The sequence below is a fragment of the Daucus carota genome, chromosome 4, assembly GCF_001625215.2.
Source record: "Daucus carota subsp. sativus chromosome 4, DH1 v3.0, whole genome shotgun sequence".
Classification (NCBI taxonomy): Eukaryota; Viridiplantae; Streptophyta; class Magnoliopsida; order Apiales; family Apiaceae; genus Daucus; species Daucus carota.
This window is the reverse complement of record NC_030384.2, coordinates 41,926,357-41,953,887: the sequence shown is the minus strand read 5'-3', so window position 1 is coordinate 41,953,887 and position 27,531 is coordinate 41,926,357. Positions and strand designations below refer to the sequence as shown.

At 35.7% G+C, this 27,531-nt stretch overlaps 8 protein-coding genes and 1 non-coding gene across 9 annotated transcripts; 1 reads left to right on the top strand and 8 right to left on the bottom strand.

Moving 5' to 3' along the window:
- Positions 1–427: 427 nt before the first annotated feature.
- LOC108216273 (NADH dehydrogenase [ubiquinone] 1 beta subcomplex subunit 2) lies at positions 428–2,649 on the top strand. The gene is made up of 4 exons (XM_017388985.2): positions 428–640; positions 1,296–1,341; positions 1,428–1,489; positions 2,320–2,649. Exons 1-3 carry the CDS (start codon positions 537–539, stop codon positions 1,482–1,484), a joined length of 207 nt encoding a protein of 68 aa, XP_017244474.1. The 5' UTR covers positions 428–536; the 3' UTR covers positions 1,485–1,489; positions 2,320–2,649.
- Positions 2,650–3,143: 494 nt separating this feature from the next.
- LOC108216272 (uncharacterized) lies at positions 3,144–4,115 on the bottom strand. Its single transcript, XM_017388984.2, has one exon. It carries the CDS (start codon positions 3,973–3,975, stop codon positions 3,280–3,282), a length of 696 nt encoding a protein of 231 aa, XP_017244473.1. The 5' UTR covers positions 3,976–4,115; the 3' UTR covers positions 3,144–3,279.
- A 1,721-nt stretch (positions 4,116–5,836) lies between these two features.
- Positions 5,837–5,909, bottom strand: TRNAE-CUC (transfer RNA glutamic acid (anticodon CUC)). Its single transcript has one exon. It is a non-coding gene; the product is annotated as a tRNA-Glu (tRNA).
- A 653-nt stretch (positions 5,910–6,562) lies between these two features.
- LOC108217399 (uncharacterized) lies at positions 6,563–7,611 on the bottom strand. Its single transcript, XM_017390232.1, has 2 exons — positions 6,820–7,611; positions 6,563–6,682 (listed from the first exon to the last, which is right to left on the bottom strand). Exons 1-2 carry the CDS (start codon positions 7,609–7,611, stop codon positions 6,563–6,565), a joined length of 912 nt encoding a protein of 303 aa, XP_017245721.1.
- Positions 7,612–15,497: 7,886 nt separating this feature from the next.
- Positions 15,498–16,325, bottom strand: LOC108218258 (uncharacterized). The gene has a single exon (XM_017391159.2). The coding sequence runs from the start codon at positions 16,323–16,325 to the stop codon at positions 15,498–15,500; it is 828 nt and encodes a 275-aa protein (XP_017246648.1).
- Positions 16,326–17,375: 1,050 nt separating this feature from the next.
- LOC108218147 (uncharacterized) lies at positions 17,376–18,209 on the bottom strand. Its single transcript, XM_017391065.2, has one exon. The coding sequence runs from the start codon at positions 18,207–18,209 to the stop codon at positions 17,376–17,378; it is 834 nt and encodes a 277-aa protein (XP_017246554.1).
- Positions 18,210–20,652: 2,443 nt separating this feature from the next.
- On the bottom strand, positions 20,653–21,727 carry LOC108217398 (uncharacterized). The gene has a single exon (XM_017390231.2). The coding sequence runs from the start codon at positions 21,586–21,588 to the stop codon at positions 20,770–20,772; it is 819 nt and encodes a 272-aa protein (XP_017245720.1). The 5' UTR covers positions 21,589–21,727; the 3' UTR covers positions 20,653–20,769.
- Positions 21,728–22,988: 1,261 nt separating this feature from the next.
- Positions 22,989–23,804, bottom strand: LOC108218242 (uncharacterized). The gene has a single exon (XM_017391150.2). It carries the CDS (start codon positions 23,802–23,804, stop codon positions 22,989–22,991), a length of 816 nt encoding a protein of 271 aa, XP_017246639.1.
- A 2,134-nt stretch (positions 23,805–25,938) lies between these two features.
- On the bottom strand, positions 25,939–26,826 carry LOC108217397 (uncharacterized). Its single transcript, XM_017390230.2, has one exon. The coding sequence runs from the start codon at positions 26,824–26,826 to the stop codon at positions 25,939–25,941; it is 888 nt and encodes a 295-aa protein (XP_017245719.1).
- Positions 26,827–27,531: the final 705 nt, after the last annotated feature.

Here is a 27,531-nt window from a genome sequence, read left to right as displayed (position 1 = left end):
TGATGTCCCTTGTCTAATTTATATTGTATGATTGTAATATAAACAATTTTTACGGATGTCGGGTTGAAATAAATCTCTAGATTTTATGTCTCTGTTGTATGATTGTTTTATTTTATGATTCATCCTAAAGATTATATAATCAAGTTCTATTGATGATTATAAATTTATAAATTAGAATTAATTAATTCATAATAAAAATTTATTAATCAACAAAATATTTCAGATAATATAATAGTATTCATATATTTAATGTATTTATGATAAATTATTTTGATTAGATAATTTTCTTACAACAATAAATTTTAAAAATCAAATCAATAAATATTTTATAAAAGCAATAGGAGATTAACCAAAAAGCTTAAAAGAAAATAAAAATGAAGGAGATAAAACAAAGTTACCTTGATCACCGGTTCAGCCAAAATAATCAAAAGGGCTAAAACAAGAAGACCGGTTTTGTTTTGCTGTGTATCAATCGGGAGACGAAAGAAATTGAAAATTAGGGCTCGACAATTGAAGGAGTGGTGTAATTGGTTGAAATGGGAGGCGGAGGACACGGTGGCGTTACATACAAAGGTGTAACTATACATCAACCCAAGCGCTGGCACACTGTTACTGGCAAGGGCATGTGCGCCATGATGTGGTAGCTTTTCTTCATTTTCCCCTCTATTTAATTTTATCCTTTAAAAAAAAATTCTACTATGATATATATGAAATAGATTCTAGGATCGTTAATTTAGTAATGTTAAAAGCTCTAATTGTGACGATCTATTGCTGATAGGGCGATTGTGGTGTTAATTTACCTATATATTGATAAGCGCAGCTGTTATGAGTTAGAAGTTTCGAGTTTGTGTTTAGCACTTCAGCATTTCACTTTACTATGTGTTTATAATTTATGGGAAGGAACTGACTTTGTATTGTTAGGAAGCCTATTGTTATGCTACTGATATCTACGATTTGTTCATTTGGTTTTCCACTACATTTTAATGTCATACTGTATCTCATACCTCCTCAACCGAAAACTTGGCAACCTCCTCAACCGAAAACTTGGCATTTTTGTTATGTAGTGTGGAGTTGTGGTCTAGTGTGATTGTGATGCTTCTGACGGACAGATTATAGTGGTCATAGAATTGAAAAACATATCGTCACCAAGTGACTTGCATAGAACACAAAATGATTCATTTTCACATAATTGTCTGTTTGTTTGGATGATATACTCAGTATCAGTTTTCTTGGGCGTAAATATAAAATCAGTTGCTATAATAGGTACTAAGATTTTTAGTGTGTCTGTGCTTCAGGTTTTGGATTTTGTACAGGGCCAAGCAGGATGGTCCTGTAGTATTGGTGAGTAGAAGCAACTTATTTCATTCAGCTTCGATTTTGTTGCCTTTAGTTATCATTCTCTCTAATTTCATTGGAATATCTTATAGGGCTGGCGACATCCTTGGGAAGGCCATGACGATCATTCCAGTAGCCATGGGCATTAGCTTTGGTATGTCTTGAATGATTCCTGTTGGGAATATTTTATTTTAAGGTGCATTTAAATTTTACATCTTCGGCATGATCATCTGTTACCGTGTCAAATATATTATAAGAGAGTCTAAAAAATGTTAGCCTAGCAAGCCGACCATTTGACCCGTCTGCAGCCGTACAACATATGTAGTTTTAAAGATAACAGAGTGTAGTTTAAGTCTGCAAAAATCTGCAATCTGCATACAAAGTATCACTACCCTTCTTCTCCTTTATAGTCATACCAATTAAAGGAACTTAATTAATTCTTGATGAGCATGGCTGTTTACTTAAACATGAAACGACCATAGAGAAGGTGCCTAGGCTAACCATTATCATATATTGTAGAATGATTTTTCTCCTATAGTCACCCTAAGCTTCCTCAGCTGTGCATTGAAGGTCTGTTTTGTCAGTTAAGGGGACAGGTACTAATATTTGACCATCCCTATCTCTCGATCCTGTGATAAACAAGTTAACATTGTAAGTTACGTGTACCCCGATAATCCCTATCTAAGTTTCACACTTCAACTCAGGAGTGAGGAACCCTACCTCCATTATTACCTAGGTTTTGTGTATTGGAAAGAGGGGACAGAAAGCTAGGATTGAACTGTTGTTCGTCAGGGATATAGTCCTGGTTTATTGGGCCTATTCTACCCAAATAACTATTAACTTGCAGTTGAATGAAGCGTGAAATATTTTTTTCGATGGTTCTTTTCGAAACAGAACAATATCAAACTGAGCTGCTTTTTTTTTTTTTTTGGGGAATCTAAGAAATTAAGATTTTTTATTATTGTGTTCTTACATTGGTTTCAGGTATCCTTATAAATTGCTCAAGGACAAAACAATACAGTGTTCTGCCGGAGGACCTTGGTACAGTTGGTATTTGCACTTGTAGTTGTGTTGAATAAATCAACTGCTGTATTACTCAATGTTGGACCCTTTTGTTCTTATTTTGGTGACTTTTTTCAATGTGCACAACTATACAAAATCTGTTTGTGCTATTACTTGTTTTGTCCCTAAGTGTGTTTATTTATTTATGTATCTTCACCTTGTCAACTTTTGAACAAGACAATTAAGGTAGAAGCTGCCTCTGAACCTTGTTATGGAGCTATTCAAGAAGCATTCAACTGCGTGATCCTGAAATATTTGTACTTCCTATTTGTTGGTTTCATTCCTTAAGATTTTTACGTGTGTAATTGTATAAGTGACAGATGGCATGACAATGTCTTGATGCCATAATATGAAACTCAATCTCATTTTAGCATCTGTTGAAAGAAAAGCTTAAAAAACCCCCACAGGTTTACGTTTCTAGATGGGACGAACCAAACTTGTGATAGTCCAGAATCCTGTATACAAGAGCTGAACCGGAACTTCTTACTATGTTCATACTATATAGCAGCAATAGCCTTTTTACTGGCTATATACAACTTATAAAACATCTTGTCACTTTAATGTTAGTATATTGTTGCAAACTGACCATACATGATTACTGAAGGTCGGATTTGTTACCAAGCTTGTCCAGTGAAAAAAGCATTATTATTGTAGGAACCGACAGGACAAATATACATGCAATGAAAGAATTGTTTGACGAAGTTCAAAATAATGAATATTATTTATCTTAACATATAACAATGCAAAGAATAATTAGCTGAAAGAAATGTAAAGAATCAACGTATAGTTATAAGTAATCAACTGTGTGCGCTTCTAAAAGCTTTGACTTGAGGTGTAAGGAGAACAGTATATAACAGATTGGTTAAATTGACTATTTTTCGGTTAGGTGGTGAATATGTTGAGAAGGGAAACTCGGGTTTGAATCAACCTTCTGAAAATACATTCTAATTCAGCTTCAAGATCCTCAATAGCAATCTCTACAGCTTCCAATATTTTGTTGCCTGTTTGGAATGTTTTCCTGTCACAATTTTCCCACAGGCTTAGGCTATTCACTCGCATGAATTTTGACCTAAATGACCCTCTGTTTGATTTACAAACAGGACTCGGCATGGACATTAATGACATTAGTGATTCCACAATCGAAATAGCTGATACTCTCACTTCTCTGAGCACATTGACAACCACCACAAGGTTGGGATCAATGGGGCCGTCGCTATCACTGTTGGTAATACAATTGTTCTTCAACCCCTTCAATGACCTCAAGCAATTCAGCAGCTCATTCTTTAACTTCTTTCGGTGGATATAGAAGCCGGCAAGCTTGTTCTCAGTGGCCGTGGTTTCACCAATGCTGATCCTGCGAAAAGTTGATTGAAGCTGGTGGAGATGGTCTTTGACTAACAAAAGAACATCTTTAGTAGTTCCACAGGCATCCAACATGCACAGAGATTCTTCGGATATCTCATGCACATGTTTCTCCTGCTGGTTCTGGACAAGGGCTTGTTTGATGGCTGGTGAGTGCAGCAAATTGTTTGCTATGTCGTGAATTTCTTTGAGAGCTTCAAAACCCGAATGCGACATCACTTGACTGGATGAAATATTTGAGATGAGTAGATGACTATGCACTTGTTTGATGAGTTATAAATAGGCATGTACGGTAAGATTACATCGTTGGACAGTACGGTGCACAACATGAGATCTAAGATTTTAAGGAAGGAGGGACGAAGTATCCATTTGTGTACGGGGTTGACATAAATGAGAACAGCTGGGGATACTATTATTGTTTGCAGGAACTTACGTTTAGTCTCGGACAGAGTTTAACAGAGTAAGCTGATGCATGCAGGAGAGTGAGAGGTTACAGGCTGTGTAATCTGGTGTATAGCAGACAATATGTTGCAAAGTCTGAGCTAAGCTCTATCAGTAGTGATCACAAACTTGTGCATAAACTACTGATATAATCTTCATGTGTGTGTACTCATGTACGTGATTGACTCTCTTTATCTATTGACAAACACGAGTGTGTATTATTCAACGATAAATCTTGAATTCAGCTTGTGGCTAGCTGGAACGCTTCTTTGCGGAGCTTCCAGGAAATTCAGATTACATGGTAAGAGTATCTAAATTCTGATCAATAATTACTCCCTCCGTCCCACCCAATTCTTTACATTGGGTTTGGGCACGGAGGGTGGTGGGACCCATTGATTTTTAATATATAAAAGGGAGTTGGTGAAGTAAAAGTAGTGTGAAAGGGAAGAAAAAGTGAGAAAGTGGTGGGACCCATTAACTATTTTAGGAAAGTTTTGTGATGTAAAGAAATGGGTGGGACAGCCAAATAAGAAAACTGTAAAGAATCTGGTGGGACGGAGGGAGTAGTTAACTATGAGAAGTAGAGAAATATAATATGATTTGAAAACATTTCATTTTCATCGCTCTCCTTCCCTTTGTTGAAAAATAATCACAATTTTATGGTAAGCAAAGTTTCAAGTTTTATGCAAAGCTGATAAGATTCACCGGGAATAATTTAGAAAATGTGTTATTTTATTCGTCACCCAGAATTATTTCACGTTTATTTTTCTTTCTTTGATCACCGTAAGTTCGTATGCTTGGAAATTGTGGTGCCACTGCCCGTGAATACTTTGGTCCGCATATCATGGTTAAGCCCAGCTAGGGGTGAGCAAAACCGAACCAAACCGAATTAACCGAACCGAATCGTACAATTTCGGTTCGGTTTGGTTTGGAATTTTTTAAAATTCCGGTTAGTTCGGTTTTCGGTTATAACCGAACTTTTAGTTCGGTTCGGTCCGGTTTTTAAAAACAAAACTTCGGTTTAACCGAAATAACCGAAGTTTTATATATATAATTAAAAAAATTAAATTATATTTATATAAATATATAAATAATATTCATATACATTACAGTCTTATGAGTTACTATGATCTAATCGGCTAATCGAATACATATCTTAACCTTATCTCTATAAGCCACGGCCCAAGCCCCAGCGCCTGACCATCGCACCGGCGCACCACCTGACCACCGGCACCAGACTTCCGATTCAAGTTCAAGCTGCAAGTTCGAGTCTTCGAGACCGGAAGCTGCAAGTTCGGTTTTAACCGAACCGAACCGGAAAAACCGAAGTAATTTCGGTTCGGTTCGGTTCGGTTTGAATGATAAGTACGGTTCGGTGCGGTTTCAAAAAATATGAAAGTTCGGTTTTCGGTTATTTCGGTTCGGTTTTCGACCGAACCGACCGTTTGCTCAGCCCTAAGCCCAGCCCAGTTATCTTTGATGAACTTAAGTTTGAGTTCATATCGGTACCATGAATTCAAATTCTGAAACTCGGCCCAATTTTATATTGGACAAAGTTTGAGGGCTACATACTAGATTACTAGTATACTACGGAGATTCAAAAAACCAGCCCAAGAAAAAGGGAAGTAAAAAAGATTTCCGTTGCCGGGACTTGAACCCGGGTCTCTCGGGTGAGAGCCGAGTATCCTGACCAACTAGACTACAACGGATCTGTTGGGAGTTCTACTCAGTTTATCAATCTAAATTGAAGGTCTTATTTCAATTATAAAAGATCAGCTTCTCCTCTTGGGGCACAGGCCCAGGAAGCTAATATTTTTAGGCATTAAACTCGTATTAAAACCCCAACGCTGGCTTTGTTTATCTCATGAAAACCAAATTGCTGTTGCTGAGCGTGCATATATTAATGCTAGCATAATTTTTGCAGACAGAAGGAACCTTAACAGTCTGTGTTGGATTAACAATGGGCATGATCCATATATGAAGATCATGCTTATCAGCAGTTAGATCAATTTTTGTGATTAAATTAGTGATGCCCACGAGTGCATGCTTCTTAACCATATGCACAGGGACGACAAGATATTGTCCAATAAAAACCTATCTAATGTAGCCCACCGCTACAACATTAAGAATCTTTCATCGTTCTGCATCACCTCGCTCATAATTAGAGTTGTTTGAGCTAGCCAGCAAAGTTGACCTGGTTAAGATCATAAACATCTGCATAGAAGCAGCAACAGTGGTGTTTGGGTAAGTCGATAAACGGGTCGATTTTGGCTCAAGATAAAATCACTTAAAATTTAGTAAAATTGATAATCTTTTTAGGAATGAAATTCTTTTTCGATATTTTGGGTCGATTTCGGGTCAATTAGGTTTGGGGTCTGACATTGCCACCCAAGATGTTACGAGCTAATATAGCTGCACACTTTTTCTTTAAATCATGAGAAAATAGACCTGAAATTTCAACTTTTAGATGTTGCTCAAATAACTGCAATAAGAGAGTATAACAGATCTGGATATGAAGCTGAACTATTTTTATGTAATGTATATTGACTTTGAGTTCAATTCATTTACACATTTGTTCCCCATACAGAAAAACTAAAGGATGCTATTTAGAATAGAGACCCTGGTCTTGATCAAAGATCTGTAAAGACTATTCAGATCCTCCTCAACTTGTTGCATGTTCATGTCCAATCCCATCAAACACTTTTGCGTTTCTTGAATTCTCAACAGATCAGATTGCGAATTTCTTTTCTGCTGGTACAGAGCTTCCAAGTTCAATTGTATTTTATCAACTTGGTTGTTATTGTCTTTATGTAGATGCTTGGATTGTGTCGACTTGAAAACCATTGACCACTTGTTTTGCTTTGATGTTGCAGGAAAGACTGATGAGAAGAGGGACTCGAATACAGTTATACTGACTTCTTCAACTTGTTTTAGGAGGCTCAGAATAGCAGGAGAGTCACGGTTTTTATCATGAGATTTCTTGAAATTAGTAAAGCTCTTAGAAACCATTTTGTTGACTTTTTTCACACAGATCAAGTAGTTTCCAACTTTGCTTGATACATCAGCTTCTCTTCTTCGTAGAGATGACTCAAGATTTTGAACAGAAGATCTCATTAGTGAAAATGCATCTTTAGTAGAGTTGCACAATTCCAATAGCCTAATAGATGCCCTGAGAACATCTTCAGAATCAGAAGACTGCATAGTTTGTGACTGGAGCAAGTCATCCAGACACTCAAACAATTCGTTGAGGCCGGTTAGTTTATTGCAGAATGATGAAGTGGATGCCGCGTTTGATGACCTTACTCTGCACAGTTGCTCTTCTACAACTTCTACTGAAGGATGAGGCCTGGAAGGTAAGCTGATTGAACGAGAATGGTTCATCTTTTTTGTGGTTGCAGTACAGGCTTCCATGTTAATTTTGTAATTAGAAAGAAAAAGAGAAGAGCTTGATGAGATGTTAAGTTCGAAGTTTGGTATGAGTTAACAAAGCCTTTGAGACCTTTTATATATGCAGAGGAGACAAAAGGAATCCTACTGGCATGATAATAATATTGGCTTTTCATGTGTTATGCACCTACAATTGCTTAAATTTCGTATATGTTTCCCCTTTGTTGGCATTTCAACCTATATAGAAATTTTTATTTAATCAAACACGAGCAGATTGCTAAATGATTCGTTTACAAAGAGAATGCAATTATTGCATGGTTTTCCTTATTATATAATCAACCACGAGTGGCTTGCCAGAGTCTATCAGACATGAAGAGTACCGCTATTGCTTGATTTATATTTCTAAAAACTTAATAAATGCAATAGAAGATGTGAATATCTCAATGATCATATTGTGTCTGGGGACAGAAGGAACCATGGCAGCCTGTCATTATCTAACAATCAATATGATCCGAAATCCCTTTTTTAAAGATCAGCCTCATCAACAATGAAATTTACATCAAATCATATATTAGATGATTTATTTAGGTGTAAGCAATTATACATTCGCTAGTTGCCTAGGAGGAAATCACATAATTCTGAAAGGTGAATATGATGAACAATTGAATCCATGTAATTTGTATTTTTCCAACTAGACATACATTTCTTATTAAAACGAGATGCATTACAGATTCATAAGTAGCCTAGCATTATCCTCAATTCAAATAAATCTCTGAGTGTGGCTTAAAGATTAATTAACAAGAGGTCACTTAGCTATCAGTAACATGCATGCGTGCTTCATATGCTGAACAGGAAAAACATCATATATAGTGGTGTTTGTCTTACTGATCTAACCAAGCTTTTTTTGCTTTAAAACCTAAATAATTTGTCTTACAGATTGTAAACATTGAGAATAATGACAGACTGGTATTCAATTTTTTCAACTGCTAAGGCTAACTCGCTTAGTTGTCCTAGCTACGCGATTCACTAACTTGCATGCCCTAGCTAAAGTATAAATTTAGAATAACTGCATGAACATAATCACTATACTCTATTGATAGAATATATTTTTATATATATTCTATATGATTTTATTCTCATATTTAATTATATTTTGCACTGATTTGGATATTTATTTAATAGATTTTATTGTTTTATTGTAGGAAATAAAGAATTCCAAGTTGAGAAGGATTTGAAGCTAAAATAGCTATTTTGTAGCTAATTTCTACTAAAATTCGGATTTATTGGGTTTTACCCGATTTCTACACTGTTTGGGCCATATCTTGAGTTCCGGGTGTCAGAATTGGACGATCTTACAGCCCACGCGAAGCCCTTGAAATTCTCTTTAATTCAGAAGTAGTCCAAGAAGCAAAGTCCAACTGTAAAGGCCCGAAAACTGGACAGAACAGAAAGCTGCGAATTTTGAGACTAAATCCTACTTGGTTTTGGAGTTTTATTTGTATATTATTAGTTTTAAATATTAAAAGACATATATTATTAGAGAGAGGATTAGTTTTATCATTGTACAATATTAGAGTAGGTTAGGGTTAGAGAGAAACTTAGAGGAGAGGCCATGACTCTTTTTTGGATGACAACAATGAAGGTTAATAAAGGTTTTCTTCTATAGTTTTCTTCTCTTTACTTGTTAGTTTAATTATGTCTTTTAATTATTCTAGTTGTTTAATTAGTATCGAGTAGTGTGTTCTAGGGTTTAAGGGGAAGCCATGTTTGTGCTATGATCTTGGCATGATTTAACAGTGATTTGATTGATTGGTTAATTCTAATTGATACGTTTTAATATTGATTTATGTAATCGGCCGATATCATGAATTGATTCTATGCGAATAGGAGTATAATCGAGAGATATACTACTAGAGGCACACATACAATTAGCAGAATTGAATTTGAGTGCGAGAGCATCATTGGATTTCTGAAAGCGTTAATACTCGAGAGAGATTAACCTTGTTTTAATTACCTGATTAATCGAATTACTAAAAGTGATTATACGTGTAATCATGTTTCGAGAGTGTTGATACTTGAGAGAGATTAACATACTCTTGTTATTTGACCACTTTAATTGCTTTAGCTTAGAGCCAGTCATTGTGTAAGCATGGTAGACCTGATTGCCCTGGATTTTTAATATATTATTTTCTTGTCTTTTTAGCTAGTGTTATTTAGTTGTAGTAGTTAGTTAAAAATATTTCTTTCAATCATCGTTTGATTTGGAAACAATTGAATGTGACTAAATAGAATTGATAACATCTGTCTCCTTGAGGATACGACCCGCATTTGCCAGTCTACACTACAATAGACACCGTGCGCTTGCGGTTAGTTATTATTTAACACATCAAGTTTTTGGCTCCGCTGCCGGGGAGACGGCTAGTTTCTATTAGTTTTGTTTGGTTATCTAGATTGTTTCCTTTGCCTCGTTGGAACCCTTGTTCCGATTGAGGCGGATTTTACTGTGTTTTCTTGGCTTGTGTTTTTTTCTTTCAGGTTTACAATGGAGGGAGCTGATAACTTTGCACATCTATCTTCCCTGATCGAGGCATATACTCGTGGAAATGCCTCACTGAATGCTACAGAGCCTACTATGCGTCCGATGAGTATTAATGAGATGTCACAAGTTGCCCCGAAAACTTACAACTTTTGTCAAGTTTGTGGTGTTCAGGGTCATTATGCTTATGAATGCTCGTACAATGTCTTCAATTCTCAGAATGCTCAATTGGGACCGATGAATGATTATCGTGAAGAATATGAGTACAACCAGTATTCTAATTCTTGTGATCAAGAATGGATGGGTCAACCAAGTTTCTCTTACACGGACAATGGTTTTCAGAATTTTTCATATAATGATCAACCGCAGTTTCAACAACAATATTATGAAGAGCAGTATGAGCCACTGCAACAATATCAATATTCTCTACCGGAAGAGCCACAATTTTCTCTAATTGATGTGGCTATGGAAGCTGAAAAAACTAACGAGATGTTGAAAGAAGTGATGCAGGAGATCAATGAGCTAAAAACTCAAAATCTAATGATGGAGGTTCAAATTGAACAGTTGGCTAGTTCTTCCACTACATGGCAAACCGAATCCCTCTCACCCTCTTCATTTATTCAACCAGAGATGGGCATAAATACTGTCATACTTGCAAGTGATGAAGAGTGTGATAATTTCTCGATCTGTGTTGATGATGTGCTTACGGATAAAGAGGAGGATCGTGCCATTTATGATGAAATTGATGATGTTGTTGTTGTAGACCACGTGCTTGATGATGGGGTTAGCGAGGAAAGCAATGCAAAATTGGTTCTTGTGTCTATTCCAACATATGTGCCTGAAATACTAATGCCTACTCGGATGGATGACATGACTAAAGTGGATCAATGGTTTGATAATGATAAATTTGCTTTTACTCCAACCTCTACTCTTGTACATGAGAATACATGTTTCATGGTTGAAGAGATGTCAAGAATTGTCCTAGGAAATCTTTCTCAAAATTTGGTGGGTGATCTATTCCAAAAGGCTCTTGTACTTCAATTCTCGGAAGATGGGCAAAGTGATACTAATCCCATATTCATTGATGTGAGAAGCCAAGAAATTCAACTAGCTCCTGAGAAAGTGAGGAGCTTCGAAAAGCCGCCACCTGAGCCTCCACCTCGTGTGAATATTCAGGGAGTTCATTTTTCTGGCTGTGAATTTTATCGTTGTTTTGTCACAAATTTCTCCAAAATTTTGAAATCTCTTGCTTGATTATTATTTTTTAATGTGACAATTAAATTTAATAATGCTTGTTTGGAGAATTTTTGCCGGATCAAAACAACTAATTATATTCATGATATTATTAGTGATGGCGAGGTTTTGTTCGAGAAGGTGGAGGTAAGAAGTCAAGCTAATGATTTTAAAAAAGCGCTTCTTGGGAGGCAACCCAAGGTTTTTATTATTTAATTTATATAATATATTTTTGTATTTTTTTTAGGAGCTAAAATTTTTTATTTTTATTTTTTTTTACTCCCATAAGATGCCTTGATGAATTCGTGTGAAGTGTTTCAGATATGGAAATGTAAACTATTGAGCTTGCAGACACCGCAATGATTTGTAAAAATTAAGAAGAAATGGGTTTGAAAAAGAAAAAAAAACAGCTACTATATGGGATGCAACTGTCTGTGAGGGGAAAAAAAAAACAGAAGGGAGCAGATGTATTGGCACGGTCAACTTGATTCAGTGCCGGCAGTGCGGGAGCTTCTGCCAACGTGCACAGTGCCCAGTAGATTTTGAACGGGCGTGCAATAGCTATTGACGCGTTTAACCTTTCTTTAAGGCAGATGGGCCTCAAGCCCATTTGCCTCTCCAAGTTCATGTTATCAAGCCCATTACTTGCTCTACGAAATCCAGCCCATCAGAGTTGCTGTCAGCCCGCAAATCACACATCACATTGCCTAGGAGGAGCACGTCACTTCCTAGCCTTCTGTGATCAACTCTCGGTTCTCATTCAGCCCATGCTCCAAGCCCAGTCCAACAGTGCTGCGTCCAGTGTCCATTCCATAGTCCAGCTCATTCCTGTGAAAGTCTCTTGGACAGATTTGAAAGATTGGAAGATGCTTGTGTTATTTAAAAATATAGAAATGAGGATGGTAGGATTTGATCCTTGCACCTCTACAAGGAAGACTTTAAGTGTCACCTTCCCGCCGTTGTGCCAATTAATGCGTTTGTTTGGGAAGTGCATCACTTTAATAAAAATCTGAGGAGTCAAGAGCCAATTCACAGTTCAAAGACATTTCAGGGGAGTTTTCTTCTTAACTTATATTATATAATTATATTAATATATTTATATATCCATGTCATATTTGTTCATCGAGGACAATGAACCACTTTAGTGTGGGGATGGTTTCTCAATGATTATAAATTCAAAAAAAAAAATTATATATTATAAAATTCAAAAAAAATAGAAAAATTAAAAAAAAAATTGTATATTGCCATGTCTTAAAGTTAGGAAATTCATGTTAGTTGCATTTAAATTAGAACATGTAGTTATTAATTTTGTATGCATTTTTTTAGTAGTTTTATATATATATATATATATATATATATATATATATATATATATATATATCATTTAGCTTGCATATTTCATGAAAGTAAATAATACCAAGTTAATTTCTCATGATGAGTTTATTTGCATAATTTCTTGGCTAGTAATCTTGATCATGTGCGATGTCTTGCATGCTTAGAAATTGCTTGTGCGGAAATTTTATTTACACTATTTGATGCTCTAGAGACAAGACTTAGACTAGCTTAATTCTTGAGTCTTAGTTATGAGTCGGACGTAGAATTTTGACTATTCCCTTTTGAGCTTAGAGTATGTAATTCTTAAGTTTAGGGGAACTTTAGGATGTATATGCCTTTCTAAAAAAAAATTGAAAAAAAAATAGAATATTGCAAATAAAGTATCGAATACTCCTTTTGAGATCAACGGGTGGTAAATTTTGAAAGGGACGATCCATGTACTTGTGCTGGTATTAAGTGCAATTGTACTAGAAATAAATTTTCTTGGTGACTTTTCACAACCCTTGGTTACTGGAGAATTACTTGACTTAAAAAAAAATAGAAAAAAAAAATGAGCTAGCAAAGTCTTATGGTGGTCGTAACTTACTTACCCTGAGAAGCGTCCCGACCTTAGACCGAGCATGAAAAAAAAAGTGAAATATATAGGAGAGGCATAGAAATTCTCTTGTGACCCTAAGCCGTAGTTGACTCTAATGTAACGAAGTGTTTAAGCATTATTCTGATAAACGAATCATGATTAAGACTCTGTTGAAGTTTGTTGGTCTCTGTTTTGTTTCACTAGAGGGCATGTTGAGCACACACGATGCACTCCGTACTTGCAGTGGAAAAGTTGCATGACTAGTATGTGAGATAGATGAATTCCTTGATTGTTGCATATTCTGAGGATTATATATTGACGAGGTTGATGTTTTCATGATTTGTTTTTAGTCTTATTCATTTAGATTGCATTCATAGTAGTTGCATGTTTGAGACTTGGTAGAAAATAATGAATTTTGTGGGTAGATTCACTATAAACCCTCACGAGACAAAACTCGTCCTACTAGGGCTGCCTAGGGGTTTAACGGCTTGTTGCATATGCTCAATGCAATCGTCTCATCTACGAAAGTGGTGTTAGTTAGTTAGTACTTAGATTTTATTTCGCTTATTTGCCCGAGGACGTGCAAAAGCTTAGTGTGGGGATGTTTGATAGAATATATTTTTATATATATTCTATATGATTTTATTCTCATATTTAATTATATTTTGCACTGATTTGGATATTTATTTAATAGATTTTATTGTTTTATTGTAGGAAATAAAGAATTCCAAGTTGAGAAGGATTTGAAGCTAAAATAGCTATTTTGTAGCTAATTTCTACTAAAATTCGGATTTATTGGGTTTTACCCGATTTCTACACTGTTTGGGCCATATCTTGAGTTCCGGGTGTCAGAATTGGACGATCTTACAGCCCACGCGAAGCCCTTGAAATTCTCTTTAATTCAGAAGTAGTCCAAGAAGCAAAGTCCAACTGTAAAGGCCCGAAAACTGGACAGAACAGAAAGCTGCGAATTTTGAGACTAAATCCTACTTGGTTTTGGAGTTTTATTTGTATATTAGTTTTAAATATTAAAAGACATATATTATTAGAGAGAGGATTAGTTTTATCATTGTACAATATTAGAGTAGGTTAGGGTTAGAGAGAAACTTAGAGGAGAGGCCATGACTCTTTTTTGGATGACAACAATGAAGGTTAATAAAGGTTTTCTTCTATAGTTTTCTTCTCTTTACTTGTTAGTTTAATTATGTCTTTTAATTATTCTAGTTGTTTAATTAGTATCGAGTAGTGTGTTCTAGGGTTTAAGGGGAAGCCATGTTTGTGCTATGATCTTGGCATGATTTAACAGTGATTTGATTGATTGGTTAATTCTAATTGATACGTTTTAATATTGATTTATGTAATCGGCCGATATCATGAATTGATTCTATGCGAATAGGAGTATAATCGAGAGATATACTACTAGAGGCACACATACAATTAGCAGAATTGAATTTGAGTGCGAGAGCATCATTGGATTTCTGAAAGCGTTAATACTCGAGAGAGATTAACCTTGTTTTAATTACCTGATTAATCGAATTACTAAAAGTGATTATACGTGTAATCATGTTTCGAGAGTGTTGATACTTGAGAGAGATTAACATACTCTTGTTATTTGACCACTTTAATTGCTTTAGCTTAGAGCCAGTCATTGTGTAAGCATGGTAGACCTGATTGCCCTGGATTTTTAATATATTATTTTCTTGTCTTTTTAGCTAGTGTTATTTAGTTGTAGTAGTTAGTTAAAAATATTTCTTTCAATCATCGTTTGATTTGGAAACAATTGAATGTGACTAAATAGAATTGATAACATCTGTCTCCTTGAGGATACGACCCGCATTTGCCAGTCTACACTACAATAGACACCGTGCGCTTGCGGTTAGTTATTATTTAACACATCATCTATATCTGAGTAGATCTTGTCTATTTTACTATTACAGATTAGGACAACCAAATCTGACTAATTTGAATTTCACCTGTTTGTCGGAAACATATAACTTTAAATAGTTTCTCACATTGTGGAGGTAAAAATTAAAAATATTATAAATTTTTTCATTGTTTTGGTTGTTAATAATACTTGAAGAGGCTGAAAGAAAGATTAGTTTGTCAAAAGAAACTAGCTTCAACATCAATATACTGCTGTAATGCCATCGTTACATAATCTATAGATTATAGATCCCTCGTTAAAAGGTAAGGGATGCTATGTAAGCCTACTACAAAGTGAATATTAGACTAACGGTTGAGCGCATTAAGAACAGAGACTCTAGTCCTGATCAAAGATTTAAAAATACAGTCTAAATCCCCCTCACATTGTTGCAAGTTCATGTCAAGTGCCATCAAACCCTTCTGTATTTCTTGTATCATCAAGGAATCTGATTGCATGTCTATTTTCTGCTTGTAAATTGCTTTAATATCCATTTGCATATTCTGAGCTTCATTGGTATTGCCTTCACTGACTCCGTGCACACGCTTGGATTGTGTTGATTTGAAAGCCATTGACCACAGATTCTGTTTTGATGGAACGGTTGATGAAAAAAGGGACTGAAACATAGTTGCACTGACTTCTTCTAGTTCTCTCAGGAGGATCACAACAGTAGAAGTCTGATTGCTTTTCCTATTTTGCGATTTCTTCAAATGATACAGGCATTTAGAAACCATTTTGTTGACCTTTTCCATACATAATAAATAGCTTCTGAGTTTGCTTGACATATCAGTTTCTCTTCTTCGAAGAGCTGACTCAAGATCTTGCACAGAGGCTCTCATTTGTGAGAATGCATCTTTCGTTGTGTTGCACAGATCCAACAGCCTAATAGATGCACCAAGAACTTCCTCAGAATCACTAGAATGCATAATTGGTAACTGAATCAAATTATCAAGACATTTATACAAGTCTTTAAGGCCATTTAGTTTGTTGCATAGTGATGAAGTGGATGTGGCATCTGACGACCTTATTCTGCACAGGAGCTCCTCTACATTTACGGCTGAAGGGGTTGGGATGGAAGGTAAGCTGATTGAGCGAGAATGACCATTGTTTTTTGTGGTTTCAGTAAAGGCTTCCATGTTATCTATCGGATAAAGGAATAACTTGATGAAATGTGAAGTCTGGATATATTGGTTTGATCTTACAATTGCCATTGGCACCTTTTATATAAAGACGAGGAGACAAAGAGAATCATATTTGCCTTTGTTTGCTGTATGTACACCATACCTTGCTATCATTCAGTACCATTCCAACTTTGTTTGCATTATAATGTGATAAGAAACTTTAATATGATCAAACACGATGGGATCAAAGTCTTCCAGACATGGAGTTCAATCATATAATGGTTTTTCTTTTTAAATGATCAACCACGAGTGGATTACTGAAGTCTTCTATACACAACACTACCATTATGGCTTTGTTTATCTCTTAAAAACCAAACTGCTGCTGTGGAAGATGTGCATACATCAATGATAGTATAGTTTTTGCAGACAGAAGGAACCTTAGTAGCCTGTCATTAATTAACAATGACCGTGATCCATATATGAAGATCATGCTCATCAGCAATTGGTGAGATCAATTTTTCTAATTAAAGTAGCAATGCCCACGAGTACCATGTTTCTTAACCGTAGGCATAGGGAGGACAAGATTTTATCTGATATTGTCTTAATTTTGTATATAATATATCTGGATGGAGCGCTGACTGTGTAGTCTACCTATAGAACATTAAGAATCTTTTCAGTGGCTCATAATAGAGTTGTTTAGGCTAACCAGATAAGTTGACCTGGTTGAGGAAATGATAAACATCTGCATGAAAGCACTCTGTTATGGATTCATCATATAATTTTTAGTACTTATGTAGTAGTTATGTCCAGCTAAATGTAGCTGCATATTATTACTGACGAATTTTTCACTTCTTTATATTTTTTTACCTTTCCTTTAAATCAAGATAAAACAGCAACAAATTTCTCTTTATAATATTGCACAAATGATGGATATAATAAATATATTGAATCTGGAGTGAACTTTTCTATCATAATATTTTGATTTCAATCATTTACACATTTACTTCTGATTCATGTACAAAAACACTGGTAGATTCCGTAAAAAAGCTATTTTGGCCTAATTGTCTATTGGTTGACAACATTTAGAACAGAGACCCTGGTCTTGATCAAAGATCTATAAATACAATCTAAATCCTCTTCTACTTGTTGCATGTTCATGTCCAATGCCATCAAACACTTTTGTGTTTCTTGAATTCTCAAGAGATCAGATTGCTTATTTCTTTTCTGCTGGTATAGAGCTTGCAAATTCAAGTGTATTTTCTGAACTTCGTTGTCTTTACTGGCTTCATGTACACGTTTGGATTGTGTTGACTTGAAAACCATTGACCACCTGTTTTGCTTTGATGTTTCATTTGCAGGAAAGACTGATGAGAAGAGGGACTGAAATACTGATACACTGACTTCTTCAACTTCTTTAAGGACTTTCAGAATAGCAGAAGACTCGTTGCTTTTCTTATCTTGAGATTTCTTAAAATTAACAAAGCTCTTAGAAACCATTTTGTTGACCTTTTTCACACAGATCAAGTAGTTTCCAACTTTGCTTGATACATCAGCTTCTCTTCTTCGTAGAGCTGACTCAAGATCTTGACCAGAAGCTCTAATTTGTGAAAATGCATCTTTAGCTGAGTTGCACAAATCCAATAGTCTAATAGATGCCCCTAGAACAACTTCAGAATCACAAGACTGCACTGTTTGTAACTGAAGCAAGTCATCCAGACAGCCAAACAAGTCACCGAGTCCAGTTAGTTTGTTGCACAGTGATGAAGTGGATGCTGCATTTGATGATCTTACTCTGCACAAATGCTCTTCTACATTTGCTACTGAAGGATGAGGTCTGGACGGTAAGCTGATTGAACGAGAATGGTTCATCTTTTTTGTGGTTGCAGTACAGGCTTCCATGTTAATTTTGTAACTTAAAAGAGAGAAGAGCTTAAGTAGATGTTAAGTTCAAAGTCTGGTGTGAGTTAAATAGCCTTTGAGACCTTTTATATATGCAGAGGAGACGGAAGGAATCCTATTGACATGATTAAATATTGGCTTTTCATGTGTTAGGCACCTAAAGTTGCTTAAATTCAGGAATTGTCCCTCTTTGTTGGCATTTCAACCTATATAATAATCTTTATTTAATCAAACACGAGCAGATTGCTAAATGATTCGCATACAAACAGAATGCAATTATAGCATGGTTTTTCCTATTATATAACCAACCACGAGTGGCTTGCCAGAGTCTTCCAGACATGAAGAGTACCACTGTGCTTGATTTATATTTATAAACACTGTATAAATGCAATGGAAGATCTGCATATTTCAATGATCAAATTGTGTCTGGGAACAGAAGGAACCATGGCAGCCTGTCATTAGTTAAATTCCTGATATAAAGATCAGCCTCATCAGCAATGAATTTACATCAAATCATATATGGGATAATTTATATAGGTGTAAGCAATCATACATTTGCTAGTTGTCTCGGAAGAATTCCAATATTTATAAAAAGTGAATATGATAAACAACCGATTTCATCTTTTCTCTGTCTTTTAATCCAGACATACATTTATAATTAGAATGAAGCGCATTACAAAATCATGAGTAGCCTAAATTTAAATATTTGCATTTCCCTAAATTTAGATACATTTTCTGCATGTGGCTCAAAGAATTTTTAAGAGAAGGTCTCTTAGCAAATGGTTATTTGGCTTATTATGCAGATCAGGAAGGACCATCATGTATCTGAGTTCATTTGTCTTAAATTAATATATTTGCACTTTTTCTAAATTTTGAAACATTTTCTGCCTGTGGCTTAAAGATTTTAAAAAGAGGTCACTTAGCTCATGGTTTGCATACTTGCTTCATATATGGATCAGGACGAACATATAATTAAATCAAACAATTGGGGTGGGAGGACTTAAACCCGTGACCCTTCCCTGAACCGAGCACTAATACTGTTTTAAGTAAGCAACTCATCTAATACATTAAGGTCTTAAAGAAAGGCCCCAACAGGATCACATATTATTCAACAAAAACTACTAAATCTGACTAATATAAATTTTGCCTTTTATTAGGAATCAAAACTCTTGCTGTTTCTACCTTTTTGGAGGTCTAAATTATTAGATTAAAAATATTATTGTTTTCTAATATTTTCAGACAACCAGTTTGTAATTGTGTAGGCTTACGTACCAGGGACAGAAGCTCAGAAGCTGCAATGCTATGTCTGTGCTGTACAATTTCTACAAGCCGGCTCCTTAATGAATTTGTATTGTTGTCCAGTCCACATGTAAACTATTTGCTGGTACAATTCTCAGATTTCTTCCAATTGACATAATATATTCCTGAGATAATAACTAGCATCTCATCACGCAGAGAGGTTTTAAAAGCGACAAGGTAAAAAGTACCCTTTCAACCTTTATCATTCAATAATGCAAAATTGTCTTTTAGCATCGTACTTTTAGCGTCGTTTATATAGAGAGCCGTAGCCTATACATACTTTAAGTGTCGTTATCATGTGTGTTGAATCTTCCGCGTCGGTCATGAAGAACTGACATCTAAAATTGACTCTTTAACGTCGGTCTTTACTCACTCGACGCCTAAAACAGACCTTTAGCGTCGGTATAAACAACAGACGCCTAAAACAGACTCTAATGCGTCGATCTTTAATCATCCGACGCCTAAAATAAGGCCTGCAGAGTCGGTCTTTACTCAACCGACGCATAAAATCGATCCTATAGCGTCGGTCCAGCGCCTAACTGACCCTTTAAGCGTCGGTTTTACTCAACTGAAAAGTAACCCTTTAGCATCGCCTTATGTTTAACCGACGCTAGAAGTAGTAAAAAAAAATTTCTGGCATCTGGTGATCTCCTTACTTCTGTGACTCTAGATAGGATAGGGAATTTAGCACAGAAGTAGGGACATCTTTGAAAAATAGAGGCATCAACGGTTAACTGACAGCACAACAGTGATAAGAATGCAAGGGATTAATAGGATTGCTTAAAAAAGTCATTACCAGTTTACCACATTCATTACCACTGGTGCATTGCAGATGAATAAAATGTACTGTAGTTATGCAACAAGATCACTTACACGGATTATTGTTTAGTTAACAAATCAAATGGTTTAGTTCTGGTGCCCTGAAATTAGTGTATTACTCATTTACTTATCTTTTGCAAAAGAATGTTCGTGCTTGATCATCTTAATTTCCTTAAACTCCATGACTGTAGTCGGGAAGAGGTTAAGCACAAATAGTTGTGTTTAGGAATTATATTGTTTTCTGTAATTGTTTTGGTTGATAATAATATTTGAAGTAGTTGGAACTTGGAGATAATATTAGGTTGTTAAACAAAACTAGCTTCAATCTCAGTATACTGCTGTAATAATATCTTTACATATCATTCACAAAACACAGATCCCTCGTTAAAAGATAAAGGATGCTATGTAATCCTACTACAAAATGAATATTCACAAATCGAGGCTAATGGTTGAGGGCATTGAGAATAGAGACTCTAGTCTTGATCAAAGATCTAAAGATACAGTCTAAGTCCTCCTCACATTGTTGCAAGTTCATGTCAAGTGCCATCAAACCCTTCTGTGTTTCTTGGATCATCGAGAAATCAGATTGCACGTCTATCTTCTGCTTGTAAATTGCTTTAATATCCATTAACATTTTCTGAGCTTCATTGCTATTGCCTTCACTGACTTCGTGTACACGTTTGGATTGCGTTGATTTGAAAACCAAAGACCACCGATTTTGTTTAGCTGATGAAAAAATGGACTGAAACATAGCTGCGCTGACTTCTTCTACTTCTCTCAGGAGGCTCACAGCAGTAGAAGTCAGATTGCTTTTCTTACTTTGTGATATCTTCAAATTATCCAGGCATTTAGAAACCATTTTGTTGACCTTTTCCATACATATCAAGTAGCTTCTGAGTTTGCTTGACATATCAGTTTCTCTTCTTCGAAGAGCTGACTCAAGATCTTGCACTGAGGCTCTCATTTGTGAAAATGCATCTTTTGTTGTGTTGCACAAATCCAACAGCCTAATAGATGCACCAAGGACCTCCTCAGAATCGCCAGAATTCATTATTGGTAATTGAACCAAATCATTAAGACATTCATACAAGTCTTTAAGGCCATTTAATTTATTGCATAGTGATGAAGTGGATGTGGCTTCTGACGACCTTAGCCTGCACAAAAACTCCTCAACATTTGCGGCTGAAGGGTGTGGTATGGACGGTAAGCTGATTGAACGAGAATGGCCAATGTTTTTCGTGGTTGCATTAAAGGCATCCATGTTATATATTGGATAAAGAGAATAGCTTGATGAAATATGCTGAGCCGGGATATTGGTTTGATGTTAGTTTTGCCATTAGCACCTCTTATATAAAGATGAGGAGACAAAAAGAATCATATTGGCCTTTCATGTTCTGTACACCATACCGTGCTGTAATTCAGGATCGTTCCAACTTTGTTTGCATTATAAGCTAATAAAAAAAAATTACATAATCAAACACGATGGGATCAAAGTCTCCCAGACACAGAGAGTTCAATCATAAAATGGTCTATCGTTTTATATGATCAACTACCAGTAGATTACTGAAGTCTTCTAGACATGACACTACCATTAAGGCTTTAATTATTTCTTGAAATCAAAGTTCTGCTGTGGAAAATGTGCATATATCAACAGAACTATAGTTTTTGCAGACAGAAGGAACCTTGATAGCCTGTCATTTAATTAACGATGACCGTGATCCATATATGAAGATCATGCTTATCAGCAATTAGCTAAATCAATTTTTATAATCTAAGTGGTGATGACCACGAGAACCATGCTTCTTAAGCGTAGGCATAGGGAGGACAAAATTATATCTGATATTTTTATAATCATGTTTATAACATATCTTGATGGAGAAACCCAACTTCTGTAGCCTGCCTATAGAACATTAAGAATCTTTTCAGTGGTTCTGCACCACCTTCATAATTAGAGTGGACAGAGCTGGTGCCGATTTAATGCCTTAATTCTTATGAAGGAAAAGGAGACAAGGGAGATAATAATTTTAGCCTCTCATGTGTTTTATTTAAAAGCTGTCATTACTTTGTATACTATGCATTTTATTGCTGAAAACGATAACTTTCTGAGAATATAAAAGCACACGAATTCCTGGATATAAAAAAAGAGGTTGGAACATGAATTAGGCTGGTAAATTACCTAGCAATGCTTCACAGAATTAGGCTGGTATAAAATCAAAGTGTAACTAATTAATCTGAATTATTTGCATGCTAAATCTATATGCACATAATCACTGTAGATGTTATCTGGAAGACTTGTCTGTATTATTTTTCCTTTGAATGTTCCAGCTCACAACTTCACAGCTAAATTTGTGACCTGGCCATTTTCTTTTCATCTCTAAGCTAAAATGTAAATTAAAGCCATATGCCTAATATATATTTAAGTTTTGCATTATTTTCTTGAAGATAATTGAAAAGGGAAGTATTAAATTGTCATCTTGTGCTTAAATAAATAAGAAATTTGGAAGTTGATAAGAAAAGTTGTTTCTCATAACGTATTCACTTTGATTTGAATATACCTCATATACAATTTCTGTTCTATCATATACAACAACTCATCCCTCACAAAAAATTGGAGATGCAGTTGTATTCTATCTAATACATGGTTTTCTTTTTGAAAAAGAACTAGTGGTTGATCACATTGAGAAGTGATACTCGGGTCTTGATCAATGATCGAATGAGACAGTCTAGTTCTTCTTGAGTTTCTTGCATGTTCATGTCCAATGCCATCAGACATTTCTGGACTTCTTGAGTTCCCATGATATCGTTTTCCTTGCTTGATTTCTTGTACAGGGTTTCCAAAGCCATATCCATTTTCTGAATCTGGTTGTCTCCCTCACATTGTACACGCTTGGACTGTGTTGACTTGAAAACCATTGACCATCTGGTTTGCTTTGATGTTTCCTTTGCAGGGCAGATGGATGAAAAAATAGACTCAAATACATTTATGCTGACTTCTTCAACTTCTCTCAGAAGGCTAACAATAGCAGGAGTCTCAGTGTTTTTGTTAGTCTTCAATTTCTTAGAATTAGAAAAGCACTTGGAAATTGTTTTGTTGGCTTTTCTGGTACAGATCAAGTAGCTTCCAGCTTTGCTTGATACATCAGTTTCTCTTCTTCGTAGAGATGACTCTAGATCTTGAACAGAAGATCTCATTTGTGAGATAGCGTCTCTTGAGGTGCTGCACAAATCCAATAATCTAATTGAACCGCCAAGAATTTCTTCTCCACAGCTGAAATGATCTTGTTGTGTGGCTGGTGATTGAATCAAATTGTCCACACACTCGTACAAGTCTTTAAGCGCGGATAATTTGTTGGATTCTGTGGTCCTTAATCTGCACAAGTGCTCCTCAACACTGGCAGTGAAAGGATGAGATCTAGATGGTAAGCTGATGGAACGGGAATGGAAGTTAACCTTTGTGGTTGTAGTAGAGGGAGCCATTTTCTTTGTATGGGGGTTAGATGCCAAATTGCCAATGAAATGCTAGTTTAGTTTGATGAAGCTATTCTTTTGGTACTACTATATATATAGGGTAATGGGAGGCAAAAGGAATCATATTATCATAACTTACTTGCTTTCATGTGCTGGACTTCAGAACTTGCTAAGATTCAGGAAACGCAGATCTCAATAATAGTAGAGTGTCTGTGGACAAAAGGAACCTTTGCAGCTCGTAAAGCAATATATATTTCAAAGGGTCTAGCTGGTGTTTTTTCTGTTAAGTTTAATAACTTATTTATACAGAAGAAAGTAGACAAAAAGATAATCCCCATAATATCTGCAGCTCCCTCCATGTGTCATATACTAAAGCTTCATTTATCCCGCATACATTGCCTCCTTCTATGCATCTTGCTGCTAATGAAGACAAACTAAATAAAGAAACCAACTGCACGGATGGATTGCCAGTTCCCACCATGTATTGTAGACAAGGGAAAGGTGGCCATTATTGCTGAATTCATCTTGCTGATAATGAAAACAAACTAAATATTTGTCACAAAAAAAAAAACTAACTAAATAAACAAAATAACTGCACGGATGGATTGCCAGTTGTCACCATGTATTGTAGACAAGGAATAGGTGGCCATTATTGCTTTATTCATATTCTGGAATCTAAAGTGATGCAGTAAAATTTTGCTTATGGGATGGTTTGGATTTGGATAGGAGGATGTTACCAGCCTGCAATACCTTGATGATCTAGTTAAGATATCACTTTAGGGTAGGCCAAAAGGTGCTGGAAGACATAGAGAAAAGGGTATCACTTTAAAATTTTGTCTGGACAAACAAATTTTAATATGAAAACAGGTTCTCAGCAGCAGACAATTTCAGGTATCCTCCATGGAAATATTATGTCGGATTTAGAATATATATGAATTGAAGACTATCATTCATGTCGACTGCATAAAATTTATCTAACTACCAATCCACCATACTGCAGTGGTTTAGGAATCAAGGGGAAAGATTATATGAATCAAGATTAGTTTTTCATTGAACACCCAAAAGATGTAGTATGACGACAATCATGACATGGGAAATCTAAATCCAAATCCACTAGCTTAATGTACAGGTAAGGTGTTTTCAAAATTAGAAAGATATGAAGCAACTTTCTTTGGAAGATTAAATTTGTATTCCTCATGTACAATTATATTGATTGCTTAAGGTGATCAAGATATTCACGTATATAATAATCCGTAGAGTTATCATCGGGTTAATTAAATTAAACTAATGACTGGACAGATTGAATCAAGCTTAGGATCTTGGGAGTAATGATAGTGTCAATCTGCAGTACTAAAAAGATGTATGAAACAAGGGAAAAAATGGCAGCCTTGAAAGTAATTAAATAAAGTATGCACACTTGTGCTCCAACTGAGAATTCAGTAGGCTTATCAAGCTTGATGACACATTTTTTTGATCAAGTTGTTCATATGCTATAGTCTGCGACATGTACTACAGGGTGTTCTCATTGCTTTGATGAATAAATTATTTGCACATTGAAGCAAGTTCAAGGTGCGACGAGTAAAGTTATTATAATGCACACGAGTACTCTACCGCCATGTGTTCTCTTCTCGATCCTACAATGGATTACTATTATTTCTGAGATCTCAATAGGTACGGTCTGATATTTGCAAACAAGTGGAATCTTAACAGCTATGCAAGATTCTAATTATTATAGTCCTCGTCAAAGCATGAACGCCACCTTGATTTAATCTTGAAAATAAATATTCTAATTAAACTTCCAGTGGTTTAATGAGAAGGGAACACAATTTCTAAGGTACCGTGAGAGTCCTTGCAAGCAGGCACAGGTGCAGCCCTCATCATCATAAACCAGATGAAAGTTTTAGGGCCAAAAGTATGGAATCAAGTTTGTTAATGTCTTCATAAGTATGAAGTTATCGCATCCTTCATTATCATTTAAATCAGAAGCTACTGCAGATTTAGTTTTTTCTTCCTATGCGAAGGGAGATTTATGAAACAAAGAGAGATATGTACAGAACAATAGATTTATCATTGTATAATATTTTCCATGATTTACAAGATACTATGTTACAAAATTTTATGATCTGAGCACTGTCGAAAAAACTCAATGATTGAGTACATTCAGAAGAGTAACTCGAGTGTTTAATAAGCACCTAAAGATGGGCTCTAATCCCTCTTCAAGCTCCTGAATGCTACATTCCAGTGTTTGCAATTGCTTCAGCACATTTTGCACTGTGTTGATGTCTTTGCAGGATTTTTGAACAGTTAAAGCATTCAAAGCCTCATCAATCTTCTTCACTTCATGATCTTCAGTGTCTTTTGTGTCAGACGAAACACGTTTTGATTGCATAAATTTGGAAACTTTTAACCATCCACTCTGCTTTGAAGTCGCCTTTGTGTCAGACACATGAGACAACACTGACTTCAAGACCGAAAAACTTACAGCCTGTACTTCTCTTGCCATGTTTACAATTGCTTCAAGATCAGCATCTTCATTTGAGAATGGTAGGCTGATATTTTTTTCGAAATTGATCAAACTTTTCATGCTCTTGGAAACTAGCTGTAAGATCTTCTTTCTCGAGGCCATATAGCTCATAACTTCCTGTGTCAAGCCAGTTTCTCTAGATTTTCTCCTAAGAGATGATTGAAGCACTTGGATAGATTCCTTTGTACTCAACAAAGCTTCCTTTGCAATTGAGCAAAAATCTAGCAATCTGAGAGAACCTTCTAGAATCTCATCCAATGCAGACCTTTTCTGAGAGAAAGCTCTGTGGAATGATGGCAATTGAAAGACTTCGTTGATGTGTTGATGCAAATCTTGAAGGCTATCCAAGTTCTTACATGCAGAAGACGCTGAGGTTGAGGCAGCTTCAGAAGCTCTTAATCTGCTCAACTGATCCTCAACACTGGTGGTCAGAGGGTGAGATTTAGATGGGAAGCTGCTTGATCTTGAGTGGAAAGTTGTTTTGGAATTTACAATAGAACTAGACATCTTTCTTTTGGTAAGAAAAGAGTTTTAAGAATGTACAATTGATGTTTGTAGCTTGTGAAGATGTTATGACTATCCCATCGCGGACCATGAGTATATATACAGAAGTGAGGGAAACATAAGGAATCTCATCCACCTCAAATGTCTCACCATTTTGCTGGAGTTGATAATACTTCAATGAGGCTACTGTCACTATTCCAAGAAACAAGATTCGACCAGAGTTGAATATATCATATGAACCACCATTTTGAAACTAATAATGTGGATCATGCCACCTTACTTATAGACTGAAAAATTAAATGAGATTAAATCAAACAACTCAACTTCTTGTATATTACCAAATGCCATTCTCATATTCTGATCTTTACGCGTGCATTCATCAGGTTGGAGCTTAAATATTTATATTAGAACCACTACAATGTCTGTTTTAATTAGTCCGTAGTACGTATATGTAAATAGGTGCACGGAAGAAGACAATTACTACTATCCTAATTTAAACATATATATCAGAATTTACAGAGATATATGAAGGCTAACATGCATGTCTTTTAATCAATAGTAAGAAAATTAAAAGAAAAAAAATACCAACACTGTCTTTCACAAAACACCTAAAAGATGGAATGATATCAAGCAATTTCCTTAGGCAAATGAAATTATTGATCACTATTCTGTCTGTGTCTAAACTAATTGTGCACACGGCCTGATGAC

What these genes read in the sequence shown, in the direction of transcription:
- LOC108216273 (XM_017388985.2), top strand. Translation starts at nt 537, where the DNA reads ATGGGAGGCGGAGGACACGGTGGCGTTACATACAAAGGTGTAACTATA. An exon ending in GGCATGTGCGCCATGATGTG is followed by an intron (nt 641 to 1,295) that starts GTAGCTTTTCTT and finishes TCTGTGCTTCAG; the next exon opens with GTTTTGGATTTTGTACAGGG. An exon ending in AGGATGGTCCTGTAGTATTG is followed by an intron (nt 1,342 to 1,427) that starts GTGAGTAGAAGC and finishes AATATCTTATAG; the next exon opens with GGCTGGCGACATCCTTGGGA.
- LOC108216272 (XM_017388984.2), bottom strand. Translation starts at nt 3,975, where the DNA reads ATGTCGCATTCGGGTTTTGAAGCTCTCAAAGAAATTCACGACATAGCA.
- LOC108217399 (XM_017390232.1), bottom strand. Translation starts at nt 7,611, where the DNA reads ATGGAAGCCTGTACTGCAACCACAAAAAAGATGAACCATTCTCGTTCA. An exon ending in GATCTTTGATCAAGACCAGG is followed by an intron (nt 6,683 to 6,819) that starts GTCTCTATTCTA and finishes CTCTTATTGCAG; the next exon opens with TTATTTGAGCAACATCTAAA.
- LOC108218258 (XM_017391159.2), bottom strand. Translation starts at nt 16,325, where the DNA reads ATGGAAGCCTTTACTGAAACCACAAAAAACAATGGTCATTCTCGCTCA.
- LOC108218147 (XM_017391065.2), bottom strand. Translation starts at nt 18,209, where the DNA reads ATGGAAGCCTGTACTGCAACCACAAAAAAGATGAACCATTCTCGTTCA.
- LOC108217398 (XM_017390231.2), bottom strand. Translation starts at nt 21,588, where the DNA reads ATGGATGCCTTTAATGCAACCACGAAAAACATTGGCCATTCTCGTTCA.
- LOC108218242 (XM_017391150.2), bottom strand. Translation starts at nt 23,804, where the DNA reads ATGGCTCCCTCTACTACAACCACAAAGGTTAACTTCCATTCCCGTTCC.
- LOC108217397 (XM_017390230.2), bottom strand. Translation starts at nt 26,826, where the DNA reads ATGTCTAGTTCTATTGTAAATTCCAAAACAACTTTCCACTCAAGATCA.